Here is a 14,700-nt window from a genome sequence, read left to right as displayed (position 1 = left end):
GCGGCAGATTGAATGAGCGAGCGTGCGTGGGGGGGGGGGAGGGCTGTCGCACAGAGTAGGTGGATGAGGGAGGCATTCAGCACGAGGTTTGCCTATCCGCATGGATGGGCTCGGCGTACCTCCCCCCTCCTCAGCTTGAGAAGCGAAGAGGATGCGATGGAGTCGCCGCAATCGCGAGTGTCCTCCCTATAGTTGCGCCATCCGGTCCTGGTAAGCAGAGTCTCATCACGGAGGTGGGGGATGTCCTACTGCAGTGCTCTCGCCACTCCATGTGTTGGACATCAGTGACCACTTCTTTGTTAACTGACATGCACGTAATGTGTACGCTGTGTCAACAGCGCATAGTAAGCAACGGAGATGGAGACACAAAGATAAGAGTTAGCGGCAAGTCAGCTGGGCTGCTGCTTGGCTATCTAAGCGGTCAACTCAACCTGGAGAAAGTGCGGTTATTGATCATCGCTGTGAAGGTGCCTCTTCAGCGCCTCACATGAAACAAGAAAACAACCAAAAGAGCTGGCACGACCCACTAAGACACAGCAGACACAGAACACGGTGCCACAGGTGCAGCACGCGCGCACAGGCGCCCATGTGAATCGAAACACGCACCCACACCCACATACACACGCACACCTGCTAGCCACGCGAGAGATATCAATGCGTGGCAGCGGTGCAATGCCCTTCGTTGAATGCAACCGCATGCCAACATCAGCAAGCACGCGAAGGAAGAGGGAAAACATCCGACCAGTAAAAAAAAAACGATGCCAAGTAGAAGAGAGATGCCGGGATGGAGGAGGAGCGCAGAACAACGAGCGTAAACCAAAACAGTCACCCCCCATCACTGAAGCGGAGGACGACAACGCACAACACTAACCATACTCGCTAAGCGGCAAACGTCTATGAAAACAAAAACGGAAAGTCATGAAGAAGCGGTGTCCATGGACAGTGGATCAAGGCAACGTGCGCAACCCACGACGCACATTATAGAATAAAAACGGCTGCTGTGCGTTGGAGGGGGAGGGGAGGGGGAGGGAGGGGCGTCAGTTTTCTGGCGGGGGCATCCTTTCTGGGACCGCAGATAGGGCCGCGCAGTGGCGGCTCTAGGTTACGAGCAAAAAAAAAATGATGACACGTACGAGGACAAAAGGAGGGCACGGCAGCCTCATGCGGCGACGTCGCTGTGCCCAGCCGATACATATCTACCACTTCTAAGAAGCGGAAATGAGAAGTGACAACGGCACTGTCCCCCCCCCCCAACTGCCCACCACTGTTCAAAGTGTAGGTGCCCGCGTGTCCGCGAGATCGGGTGTGGAAGCACATGCTCGCTGACCTCTGGCAAAGCGCGTGGCCTCTGATGCAGCTAGTAAGCGCGCGGTGGACGCGAAAGCTTGCTGTATCTTGGTGTGTAGGCACCTGGGCCGGGTGTCTGGCTAGAGCTACCCAATGTACTCAGCAATGCCGTCACGTTTGTATGGCTGCGGTTCATACACTGGTCCACGGCAACGTCGGTACTGAGGAAGTACTTTCCTTTATGGCCAAGCAAAGGACGGAAGCGACGCTCCCGCGCAAAGGTGCACGTGTGTGGGTTGTCTTCCAGCAAAAACGATCCCATGATCAGCGTGCTGTCATGTTGGGCCGCCGTGCGCAGCGCGTTCTTGACGGTAAGGTGTGGCGTTGCCTTCAACAGACGTCGCCGCTCCGTCTCGGATGGAATGGGTTTCATGTTGGCAAGCACAGCTGAGTCTTGACAGACACTTTTAGAATAGCGTTCATGCGGTGCGTGCAATCCGGAGCAGGCGGTGAGCGACTCCATCTCGCTGCGGGGGTGGACAAAGGTAAGACCGGAAGTTGAGTGCGACCTCGCTACCCCCGCATGCGTCGACACGCTGCCCGAAATGTATCCCGCCCGCTGTCCCTCTGCGTGTTCGTGCTCTCCCTCGAGTAGTTCCTTGCGCTGAGCTTCCAGCCGCTCACGGCGTTGCTTCAGCTCCTCCAACTCTCGGTGAATTGCATCTAGATGGGGATGAAGTTCCTTCTTTGCATGCGTCGAATTGCATCTCGTGGCGAGGCCGCCTGCACCGCATGCAAGTTGAAGTGGCTGGGATTCGCGCGAGGCGTCAGCCGAGGGCACTTCCCACGCACTGTCGCTGCGTCCAGGGGGGGCAGCGGACATCAAAAAAAAAGATAGCCGTGCGCAAGGACACACAGATAAAAAAGAGAAGACAGAGCGGGAAATAGGAGGGGGGAGGGAGCGAGGTGCAGTGGCGCAGAAGGTGCAGCCGCCGAGGAGCAGAAGCAAATCGGGAGTACCCTGCGAGGCCAGTGCTGAATGGCGTTTATATCTGGCTGTAGCTCAGGAGCGCAGCACGTCGTAGCGGCACGTATCTATGGCAATGAATGTTGATCTGGTTGCTGTAGCGGTACGAGTGGTTATGTAGTGGCTGGGAGAAAGCGCGATCCGTTGCCCACACATGTCTATGAACGTGATATGGAACATTTCGTGCACGAGGAGAAGGAGTGGGACAAAGCGGTGAAGCCCGGTGTGTGTTGAGCGAGTTGGAGAGGGGAGGGGGCGAATGAAAGAAACCGCGGAAACCACCGCGATCGCCCAAATCGTGAATGACTCTCGAGCCGACATCAGCCAAGAGCAGCGACCAGCTACTCCGTGCGCGAGTCGGAGAGGTCGGCAGATGATCGGGTGCGTCTACAACACCTCCCCTGAGCACCAACGGTTCGCGCAGGCAAGACTCTGTGGGCTTGGCCGCGGAGAGATGAGCTGGCGGCAGTGCTCCAACCAAGTCGCACGTTGACGACACACCGAGTGCTGATTCGCCGTCAGTGATGCCACCAGAAACATGCCGTCTTTCTTGGGGCACGATGGACCCCTCCGGCTCACTTTTTTTTTCGTTTCGTTCCAACATCCTCGCAGCTGTGCACGGGTCTCATGGCGGTGTCTGTCGCCACCCTCGCTGTTCGCATCTCGACGCTGCGCGAGAAGCGGCAACAGGGAAGTCCTGACACCAACGTGAGCCGTTCCATCAGAAAAGAGAACGAGGAAGAAACAAATTACCAGAGTCAGCGGAGAGAGGACACCCACATCGGCATGACCAGATAACAGAAGGATCGGGACGGAGTGGGTGACTCTAAACCCCCTCCTCCCTCCCTCCACACCTACACACAGAGACCATTGCGCAGTCGAAAAAAAAATGAAAAAGGCAGCCTCGTAGCCCAGTGGCCAGCAGACGGCAGTGGAGAAACAGACGTGGCCGCTAGACTGTCCTCTCCTCCCCCTCGGCCGTCAAGGGAAAGAGTGGAGGGAGAAGAACAACTGAACCACGAGCACATGAGACAACATCCCTTTGCTTCACACATCGGCAAATGCGGGGCGTGTGAATCCTGCGGGTACTCGTGGCACGCCGTCCCCACCGCCATCTTGCGTTTTATCAGGCGCACGCACACGGGCATGGGCACGTCACCTGTACGGCTACGCAACTGCCAGCACACACAGAAAGAGGCGTCGTCGCCGCCAACCGCAACTTCCTCAATGGAAGAAAGAACATGCTGGATGTCTGGCGAGACGCAACTGTGCACCACAGTCGCCACAGTGTACCAGCTCACCCATGTGCTCAACAGCAGCTCGCGGGAAGCCCGCGTCACCCCCACAATCACTGGCTTCTTCACTAATATGTGACGCTCGCGCAGAACCGGCGCTGTCACACGAGGGTATTGGCATCACCGGAGTCGCAGCCTCTTTGCCGCTGCGCATACCTTTCATCATTCCGCCCCAGTTGTATGACGCAATGTCGCCATTTCGGCCCACCGAGAACAGGTGTGGTTGCACGAAGAAGAGCTCCTGCACCTTCATCGAAACGGTGCCATCGCCTCAGATGAGAGCGACTCGGCACCGCGGCTCCCACACGTGCCCCTCGACTGCAGCGGGTAGCGTGTGGCCGACCGCGTTCCACATGGACACAGAGAGCACACCTCCCCCCTGTGGCAACACCGACCCGGATCTGGCGCAGCTGCGCACACCCTGGTCCATCACAAAGATGCCGTTCTCCATCAAGTGAATTTGCACCCTCTCCGAGAAGTACCTCTTCAAGAAGGTGACGCCCTCCGCTGCACAAAACGCCGGCGGGCTTTCCCAACGTCTTTGCAGCCGAGTGAGCGCAGCGTCTCTTCACCACTCCACGCGCCGCCGCAATCGCACATCTGATGCGAAGCAGAGAGAACTTCTTCCCCCCTCCCCCTCCTCTCCCCCCACACGGTGCTCACGAAGGGCTGGATGTCGGCACCATTTCGACTGCCTATTTTTTTTTTGCACGACCGAACCTCGCAGAGCCGAAGCCAGGGAATGCTGCGCAACACTCACGCCAACCTCTGCCTCTTCCACCGCCTACGAAACGAGCATGGGTGGTCACCGGTCGTCGTACTTCTGGATACATCAGCAGGACTGCTCACGAAGCACGCCCTTTGTCCAGTCCCCTGTACGCCAAGGGGATACAGGCTTCGTCAACGAGGCATTGCGTCGCCTCCCTTGACTCAAAACGATCACACAGGTACCCCACCTGCGCGACCGTCGTCTCCACATCCTTCATATCCTCCACGATAGCCTTGAATGCGCCGAGCACCTCCGTGGGGGGCCAGCGTAGCATCCATGAGCAGCAAGATGTGGCGCCGCTTTCGATTTAGTAGCATCACGTCCATAACGCCGTCGATCCCTGGCGGTGCGTTCGAAAGGTTCCGCATGGAACGCGCAAGCCACTACAACTGAAAACGCGGGCGAAGACAAGGCTCGCAGGCATCATCTGTCAGCATGCCCTGCATAATGACGAGCATGCTCTCTACCCTTTTCGTTGGTCAGCCAACGTTGCAAAGTGACGGAAAGTTTTCAGCGCACGAGTCAACCACCCTGTTCAGTCCGTTCGCGCACCTGACCCACGCCAGAACCTTCTGCGCCGCACATGTTCTCCCGGGAGCGCTGGTTCCAGTCGTCAGGCACGTCGAGCAGGTGGCCGGCGCTCGCCATCCACCAGGAGGCCCGGCATCTAGCAGCGAACGCTGTTGTGCTCAAGCGGCATCGCTGTGGTCGCCGGAGGGCGGGGCGTTTTGTTAAAGGAATCTAGGAAGATACCCGGTTGCACAAAGGCCACCGCAGAGGGGAGAAATCGCCCGATGCGGACGCAGGGGACGGGCACGCAAGACAAGAAGGACTGGCGCCCATGTCACTGCTTATGTGATTGTCTTCTCGGGGAGTTCAGCTGCCGCCTATGGACGGACACTATCGATGCGGGGGAGTGAGGGGGGGAGGTTACCGCACTGTGTTGCAGGTTGCATGAGCGGGTACGTCTTTCGTGCTTGTTGAAAAGAGAACAGGACACGAGCAGCACCGGTGAGCGGCAACGAGAGGGACGAAGAGAGCGAGAGGGAAGGAGGTAGCTAAACGTTTTGGACGCGGAGATGCAGGGATGCGTTGCGCAAAGCAAGTGTTGCGTGCGGCGCGTCACGGAACTAGGGACAAGACACGGCATAAAGACCGCCGGAAAAAAGGCCTCGAAACACGAGGGTGCGCGTGTAGGGCGCACCTTTGCGTAGTCAAAGAAAGCACGCTAATGGGCACTGGGTGGAAACGACAGGCTCAGCGGAGATGCCCCGGCGCCGCGTCTGCACCGCTTCCGTTTCTATCCCATCCGAGTATGCACTTCACTAAAACAGAACACTCCAGAAGACGAGTCCCCCACCAGCAGGCGTGCGGTTTGCATGTGAGGAACCTGACAAGCTGCTTGATTCGACCCGCACCATCCTCATCTCGCGAAGAGCCACCACGATGCGCCGCAGTGCTGCCACGCACAGCCGAGACGTTGAAAATATGCGCCGGCATCCGAGGCGGCAGTGACCTCTTTTCGATTTGCTCAGGCGTTGATTTCCTACTAGAGAACAATGGGAAAGGTTCGCCCACAGACGAAGCGAGAGGAGGCGAGAGGGACACAGAACAGATTCCATGTGCCTCGTACGCGCTCCCAAGCTGGGCAATGCCCTCGTCCGTAGAACGGCTGCCATCGCAGTATAAAGCGGTGGAGAAACGGCAAAGGAAGAAAACTGAAAACAACCACAAAAAAAGAGACCTATGAACTGCGGCAAATTGAGGAGCCGCAGCTGCGCAGCATCACGAAGGCTGCAGAGGTGTTGGCAGGAGCAGCAAAATGACGGCGCCTGCCACCCTGAGGGACACCGAGGCTGCAGCCCGTAGGCTGCCGTCATGAGTACAGTACGCCTCTACGCGTTCTACTTCGTTGCATATGCAGCATATGCCGTGGCTGATCCACGATTGTCGTGTGCTGAGCTTGACGAGCCTCTCGGAAACGCATGTGCGCTGCCGATCATCTACCAGAAGGGTGCCCAGCCGGTGAGAAACGCGTCCGATAGGTTGTCGAGGCTCGTTGCCTCCTGAATGAGGCGGTCCACCTGGTGCGGCACGTCGAGGCTCTCCGCACCCCCGTTCAACACACGAAGGGAAAGGTAGGTGGTCAGGAGCGGCGCTGCGAACGAGTCCTTGGGCGAGTCGGTGAAGCCGGCGAGACTGTTCGAGCCCCACGATGACCCCTGCTGCTGGGAGCCGCCAGCCTCCAGACGGCGCGAGGAGCGCATCATAGAAAAGGAGCTGTTCACCACACCAAAATCCTGGCCGGTGAGCTTCGCCTGCACTCGTGCTAGGGCCAAGTCCCCTTGCTGGTTGCGCGTCTCCTCGCCATGCTCGAACATTTGGCTCTCCCCTGGCAAGATGGAGTGCGGCGCCGGCTTCGAAACGGACTTGGACAGCTGCATCGCAACAGGTTTCGCCTCCGCTTGAGCTGCCTTGTCGACACCCAAGCACGTCGCCGCAGCAGTCTCCTCTGCGAGTGCAGCGGTGCCGGCGTTGTTGCTCTCCTGTTGCGTCGACTTGGACCCTGATTTCTCCGTGACATCGTTGACCGTGTTGAGTCGCCAGTTGATGATAGGGTCGTAGATAAAGGCCTCTAGAATCGACAGCAGATTCTCGCTGTGGCGGTGGAGGTTCTTCATAGCCAGCTCGCATGTCATGCGGTAAAGACCATCTACGCCAGTGATGCCGAGAGCGCAGACCAGCAGACGTGTCAGGCGGAACGGAACGGCCTCGGCGTAGAGGGCGCGATGCATGGCCACCTCGAAACAGTCGCCAAAGTCGATGTGGACCACCGTCCCGTTGCCCTGCAGCATCAGGTTGTTGAGATGGCGGTCACCGAGGCCGAGCACGTAGCCGACCATAGACATGGCAGCCAGTGTCTGACCGTAGGTCTGCCGGTAGCTCAGCCACTGCTCACACGTGTCGTTGTGATCCCAGAAGATGTGGCGCAGCTCGTTCTTTGGCGTGTTCTCCATCGCATAGTTCAGCAGCGCCTTTCGCTGCTGCTTCGGTAGTCGGTGGTAGTCCTCGATTGTGTCCAGTCCACCTTTCTTCATGATAATGTTGACCTCCTCGTAGATGGAAACCTCGTGCGCCTGCCGGTAGGTCTCCAGCATCTTGTAGATCGTCTCTGTGTTCTCCACCCACCCGACAACGCCGACGTTGTCGGTGAGCGGAATCACGGCGTACTGTGGGATGCTCAGTCCGATCGCGCTAGCCGCGTTATCGGACTGGAAAATGGTATCAATGAGTCGAATGAACTGCATGACGCGCTCATCCTGCCGCATATCCTCGTGGCCCTTGAGTAAGAAGCGGTACTTTTTCCCATCAGAGGCGTCGAGACCGATGCGGCGCGGCTTCTGCTTGGACGGCATCACGTATACCCGGCTGTGGAACTTGCGGATTGTGATGAGAGGTTTGTCATGCTCGAAGGTGCCGGGCACTGCCACAATACTGTCTTGAATGCCATCCAGCGTCGGCGAGACGTCGCTCATGTACAGCCGCCGCTCTAGTACGCCGCGGCGCAGCTGCGCGTACACCTGCCGCAAGAACCCCCACGCTTCCTCCGAGTTCGCCTCCTCCAGGGCCACCTTGGCGCGGCGCAGAGTTTGCCCAAAGTTGCACCTGAAGCTGAGCTCGTTCGGGGTGGAGGCGCGGTCGAGCTCCTTGTACAGAGGTTGCAACATGGAGAAGATAGCGGCCGTGTTGGTTGGCTTGTAGGCCGCCTGCTGAATCGCCGCGTGCCACTTTTCTGTCCACAAAATGGCGATGCGCACCATCTCGTTGCTCACCAAAGACGCCTCCTTGACAATGCGGTCGTTCTCCGGGATGTCGCGCATGCCCATGATTACGCGCTCTGCCATGTGCCGCCGCACCGCGTCTGGCGACTTTTCGGCCACCGTGAGAGGGTAGATGAGGGCGTGAGAGTACTGTGACCCTACGCGGATGAGCAGGTCGGTCAGGATGGCTCGAGCGTAGCGCGCCTCTATGCCGATGCGGGCAATGAGCTGCGGCACCACGTTCAGCCACACGTGGTCTGCCACCACCTGCACACCGTGATGCACCGCCTCATTGATCTCCCGTATGCCGCTGTTGGCGAACCAGACGGAGAGAATGCGTAGTACATCCTGCATCACGAGGCTGCCCGGTACGTCGTTGCAGAGCTGAATGGATTTGAAAAGGGAGTTGATGCAGCAGATCAGGTGATTGTTCTGCACCTCGCCCTGCGTGCTCGGGTCTCGGGCGAGGTCGCAGTGCAGGATGCCCAGCGAGTGGAAGGCGGCGGCGCTGTTGGGGCCCAGCTCTGTGGCGCACATGAGCTCCTTGATGGCCTCCTCGCCACACTCGGGGAAGAGATACATGGTCCACTCCCCCAGCAGCAGCCAGCACTGCCCCCACATCTCGGCCCGCGGGTCTTCGGGGTCGACCTCGACGGCGGACAGGATGTTCTTCAGCTCCACGTACGCTCCGTGCTTGTCCTTGGCGAGGTATACGTACTTGATGTAGGTGTGAATCAGTTCCGGGTCGCACTCGCATACGACCTCGAGAGACGCGTTCTCACGCAACAGCCGTTGCAGGAGGTGCTCCGCGTGGGAGAACCACTGCGACTTGCACAGACATCGGATGACATACACATACGAGTGCAGGTCGTCCTCCGGCTCGAGCACAAGGGAGTTGATGGAGAGCACCGTCATGAGGTCGTCCGGCCGGGAGGACATCTGCACGAGCCGGCGATGCCACACGCGCTTCAGCAGCGCCTGTCGCTCTTCGCAAGCCGTGGTAAATGAGACGAGTTCTTCGAAATGGCGCAAGTGCTGAAGACGCGTCATGCCCTCGTATGCCCGGTTGTAGTTCTCGTTCATCGAGTCGGCGAAGGACTCGAGCATCGACTCGCGCACCTTGTCCGTGTACCGCAAGAGCTCGTCGTGGCACTCAGCCCGAAACAGCGCGGCGCAGCGCTCGACGACGCCGAAGCAGCTCTGCATGCGCTTGTCCAACGCCAGTTCATCAAAGGTGTCCCACGCCCCAAGGCAAAAAGCTGCCTTGGCTCGGAAAGGCGCCACCTCGCGCTGCGCGTCCGGCGGCAGCTGTTCCCAGTACTGCTCGGCGAGCTGCTGCACGCGGCTCGAGTGCCCCAACGCTTGCTCACACCGGAGCACGCCGACAAGCGACGCCACCTCGAGGCAACGGGTGCCGAAGCTGGCCATCCGCGCCTCGTATCGCCGCAGCGCCTCGCTCCACCAGTTCAGCTGCTCCAGCGACGCGATCTCCTCGAAGCCGAACTGCTCCGGTGCAAAGATTTCATCGGAAAATTTGCGCGTGAGTGTCTTCAGCAGCCCGTTAGCTGTCATGGTCATGTTCAAGTGCCGGTAGTACTGAATTAGATCCTCGGCAATCGTCATGACGCGGCGCATCTGGCTGTCCTTGCGGTCCGCGATGGTGCAGATCTTGCTGGAGAGGCTCTCGAAGAGCACCTCGTTGAAGTAGATGGCCTTGATGTGCATCTCCCCACTGAAGGCGACCGACGCCAGAACCTCCAAGTTCATGAGCGGCTTCGGCTTCGATTTCGTCTTCTCTTCCACCTCGTAGGACAGTAAAAGCTCCGTGTGCGTCAGTCCCTCAATGAGGCCCCGAATATCGCTGACCGCGCGCACCGGGTTATCGTTGATAGCGAGCAACTGCGCCCCGATCGGGACACCGGCGCGGTTGCCGAGGCCGTTGGGGGCGAGCTTCGTCACAATAACACCTCGTTCCGGGTCCTGGTCGTAGTTGATGCCGAATTTCTGACTGGCCGACTCGCGATCCACGTTGAACACACTCTCCCGCATCACCTTGACAAGCTTCACGCGGTTGTCATCGCGTTCGCTCTCCATGAACTCGGCAAAGCAGAAGAGCCCCTGCTTAACGTCGGCGGGTGCCGCAGCAAGCGCGCGGTCAAAGATGTCCATAAGCTGCGCCCGCAGCGGCGTGTCTAGGTGCCCGCACACGGCTGCCACGGCGAAGGGAAAAAGATCCCTGGCCAGCTCCGTGTTGCGGTCTGCGACGGTGCAGGTGTCCCGCAGCACGGCGTACGGAGAATTACGCAGAAGCGTCACCGTAGCGTTGTGCAGCCACAACACCCAGGATTGCTCTCGCTTCTTTGTCTTCGCCACCGGCAAGTTCGCAAGCGCCTTGACGACTTCTGCCCCGACCGGGCGTGGGCTCTCCTCCGTCTGCTCCACGCGCAGAATACCCAAATTGCGGCGCATGGCGGACTTGTTGTCGGTGGCCTTGCGGCTGAAAAGGTTGCAGCACGCCGCCGTGTCCGTGCCGGGGTGAAAGCGGAAGTCGATCATGGTCTGGCCGTGGTCGTGACGGACGTCGAGCACGTCGATGAGAACCTTCTCCGAGCGCGGCGTGCTACGCATCTCCTGCTCGAACTCGGCCTGTGACAGACGCGGCAGGTGCGACACCACCGTAATGGGGCGGTCCGGGTTGAGGCCTGTGCCGTTCGATGTCGTCATGCGGGTCTTTGCTCCACCGGCAGCGCTCTTCACAAGGTTGATGAAGTACTGCGGCGGAAAGCCGTTGCGCACGGCCACGCGCTCGATGGGCATGATAAATCGCTTTGCCGGTAACTTCACCGTGTCCACCAGCGTCGCGAGCGTGTTTAGGCCGACATCCATCTCCTCATCACTGTCCGCCAGCTCAATGTACCACATGATGGTGTGCACAATTTGCGCACAGCAGTGCTTCACAAGGGTCAGCTGCTTCGCCATGACAAAGTTCAAGAAGTCGAAACAGGCGTCGTTGATGTCTTTCAATTTGGAGAGCTTGCCACCCGGAGATGCTTTCGCCGGCTCGATGCACTGCAGCACGTGGGGCAGGATCATCTGGAGCTCCTTCTCGTGCATTACTGCGATGAAGGACTCGAGGGACTTGACAACGCGGTGCACCAGGTCAAGGTCGTTCTTGTTCTGCGAGAGTCGCTGGTGAATAAACTCGATGGCCCACCGATTGTCCCGCATCTCCTGCGCAGGGATGCCCTTCGCCAGGCTGTCGAGTAGCTGCACAACGTACGCGCTGAAAGGCTTCTGGCTCGCCTGCGGGAGAAGGCAGAAGGCTTGCACAGACCGGAGTAGCTCGTAGCCGACTGAGGGAGCTACAGTCTCCTTAAACTGACAAAGCAGAATGGCGAGGTCGTTCATCAGACCCAGTACCGTCTCGTACAGAAACGCACGCTCCGAGTCGCGCAGCCACGTCTGCAGCTGCGGAAGTAGCTGAGTGAGTAGGTTCAGCTTGACCTTGCCCTCCACATCGTGCAGCATCGTCCGCACCGCTACCAGCGTGTCCACCTGCTGCTTCGGATCCAACGCAAGTTGCAGCGAGCGAACGAGGTAGTACAGCACGACGGAGGGGTAGCGCTCCGGCATATCCGTGGAAATACGCAGCCGCGGCTTGCAGTGAGCCAGCGCCGGCGTCACCACCTCCTCCTCCTCCTCCATCTCGTCCGACTCCACCATGCGGAAGACGTGGCGCATCTTTACCGGGGTCACAGCCCCGATGGAGCTGAGCACCTTCATGGCAGCGATCGTCACAGACTCCTCCTCCTCCGTCTCGCGGCGGATGATGCGGGCGGCTGCTCGGTACACCTCACTCAGCCCTGAAATGTCCGTCTTGGTGATGTGACTGATGAAGGCCGTCAGCGTCTCCAACGCCTCGCGGCGGCGTGTGCACGAGTCGCCACCGTTGACGATGAGGAGGAGCGGCCGCAGAAACGAATGGAAGTCGGAGTGGTGTTGCGAAGCTCTCCGCTCCAGGATCGAGCGGATGAGCTGCAGCAAAGCGATGGAGAGCGATCGAGAGATGAAGGGCTGCGCCTCCAGCCGCCGCAGCACAATCGCCTCGACGGTGCTCCCCTTAATGAGGAGGGCATCGTGGTCCACACACATCTTCAGTAGGGCAGCCTTGCACACCGCAAAGGACACGGACGCGTCCATGGTGGCGACGTCGTGCAGCATGTACTCCTGCGCACGCTGCAGCTGCGGCTGCACAGCCGTCGGGTGATACGGGAGAAGCTGGCACAGCAGCATCAGTGCCTGATCCCGTGTTGCCTTGTCATTGTCGTTGCGTGCCATAAAGATGGCATCCAGGTTGTCGGAAAGGCACAGGTATGGGAAGAAGGGCACGGTGAGGTGCTGCAGCGCCCAGAGTCGAATCTCCGGGTCACGGTCCGCCACGGCGACGTCGAGCACACGCTCCACCGCGTTCCTCACTTCATCATCCAGCCACTGCAGGTGTTGCACGTTGCCCTTTGGCGTGGCGTTTCGAAACTTGTTGCGCTCCATTACGAGAACGCACAGCTCCAGCGCTGTGGAGACGGCGACGCGCCGCACGCCCCGGTCTTCGTGCGAGAGAATGTCCAGCACTTCGTGCAGCTGCTCCGTCCGCTGTAACGTTGTCAGCAGTGGCAGTGAGTGCAGGATCACGGGAGCCGGTTGGTTGGCGCCCACGTTGATGCGAAGCTGTGCGAGCCTTGGGTCGTCCAAGCGAATCCGCGGCCCAGCGAAGCGCAGCAGCGCGTTCACCTTGCCGAAGTTAAGCAGCTCCTGCTTGGTGTCTAGGTAGCCTTCTAAGAGAGAGTAGATCGGCTCTACCTGGAGATTGCCGTAGCGTTCCCGAATGAGCTCCAGCAACTCATAGATGATCGGCAAGTGCGGAAGCCGCTGGATGCACGCACAGAGCGCGTTCACCACGGCGCCACTGAAGTGAAGCTCCCTCTCCAGCACCTGCATATCCTTCAAAAGCTCGAGCCCTTCCGTCACTACCTCCACAGCGTCGTCCCCCGAGATGAACTCCAGCGAACGCGTCCGCAGCGCCTCATAGCACTCCTTAGGCTCTTGGCAAATGAAAAAGGCCACTTTGTTTATGGCAGCGACGGCGGCGACGCGGGTGGCGACAGCATAGACGGACCAGTCCGTCTCGCAGAGAAAGCGCACAAGCTGTGGCAGATCCCACGGAGCCGAAACAAACGCTGGCGTGACGGCAACGTGAATGAGAGCAGAGAGAACGCCGACCAGCTGCGACTCATCCGCCGCGGCACCCATGTAGCGAAAGACGAGGTCGGCCACGTCCTTCGCCACTGCCGGTGTCACCTCGTAGCAGTTCTCCACAAGAGCGGAGGTGAGGCGGATGAGCGCCGTGCGGTGCCACAGGTTTCGAGTTTCCATCGCATCTTTCAGCGTCACCAGCGGCGCACACGATGATGTCAGAAGCTCCAGCAGTGTCGGGTTTCGCTTAATGATGAAGGTTGTTGTCGAAACGATTTTGGCAAGCACCTCACACGCGACGGTGCGGCGGTGTACGTCAGCGGCAAAGAGGTCTCTGAGGAGCGGCTCGACGTGATCAGCTAAAAGGTCTGTCGTCGTGCGAATGTTGTCCTCGAGTACCTCACCGAGACACTGGATTACTTTCAGGCAGTCCTCTGGCGTGGTGCACTTGAATGCGCGGCTCAGCAGCAGCACGAAGCAGCGATTTCTCTTCTCGTGCTGATCCTTCCACTTCACGTCAAAGACAACGCGAAACGAGCTACATCCCTTGTCCACGGAGGCGCGGAAGGTGCCGTCGATGAGGACAATGATGCGCTCGTGCAGCGACTCGTTCGCGCCAAGCTCATTTTGGTGAAGGAAAAGGGTGTCTGTCAAGGCGCTGAGGCACTCCTCCGCGCGCTGCTGTCGGTCATTCGGCGTGCTATTCAGATTCGAGAAGATGGAACTGAGCTGCTGACCCAACGCGGCGGTGCTATCGCTGCTGAAGAGCTTTGTGACCGAGATACCACCCACGTCGTTGGGGGCTAGCGTCTCTGCCATTGTGCGTCGCTACAGTGCGTGCGTGAACGCCGGCGAACCGCTGAAGTATGCGTGAAAGATGTTGAATACACCGCGCGAGGTGCCTCACCCGTAACCGCTCGGTAAGGGGGAAAGAGTTACACGCGTCACCTCGTCAGATGCAGAGTGTATAAACGGGAGTTGCGCGTGAATGCGACGTGAGCGGACGCAACCACTACACTGACACAGGCCGCCACAACGTTGCTCGCTCCACCGCAGGCTAAAGCGAAAATCAAGGCGGAGAGAGCAAGGACGTGAGGATCCTCGCGTGTGCACCTGCCACTTGCTCAAAGCTCGGGAACGACTCTTTCACGGACAGCCTTCGACAGACCGACGCTGGCACGATAGAGAAGACGCAGCAAGGAAAGGCAGAGGACCCGTGAAACGGAAAAAAGCGAAGTGAGAGGGCAACGG

At 59.2% G+C, this 14,700-nt stretch overlaps 2 protein-coding genes across 2 annotated transcripts; both read right to left on the bottom strand.

The window, feature by feature from the left end:
* Positions 1–1,357: 1,357 nt before the first annotated feature.
* Positions 1,358–2,170, bottom strand: LMXM_33_3950 (conserved hypothetical protein; the record flags this gene model as incomplete). The annotated part of the gene is made up of 1 exon (XM_003878906.1): positions 1,358–2,170. One exon carries the CDS (start codon positions 2,168–2,170, stop codon positions 1,358–1,360), a length of 813 nt encoding a protein of 270 aa, XP_003878955.1.
* A 4,211-nt stretch (positions 2,171–6,381) lies between these two features.
* Positions 6,382–14,268, bottom strand: LMXM_33_3940 (phosphatidylinositol 3-kinase-like protein; the record flags this gene model as incomplete). The annotated part of the gene is made up of 1 exon (XM_003878905.1): positions 6,382–14,268. One exon carries the CDS (start codon positions 14,266–14,268, stop codon positions 6,382–6,384), a length of 7,887 nt encoding a protein of 2,628 aa, XP_003878954.1.
* Between the last annotated feature and the right edge of the window lie 432 nt (positions 14,269–14,700).

Source organism: Leishmania mexicana, chromosome 33 (assembly GCF_000234665.1).
Source record: "Leishmania mexicana MHOM/GT/2001/U1103 complete genome, chromosome 33".
NCBI lineage: Eukaryota > Euglenozoa > Kinetoplastea > Trypanosomatida > Trypanosomatidae > Leishmania > Leishmania mexicana.
This window is presented reverse-complemented; position numbering and strand designations above follow the sequence as displayed.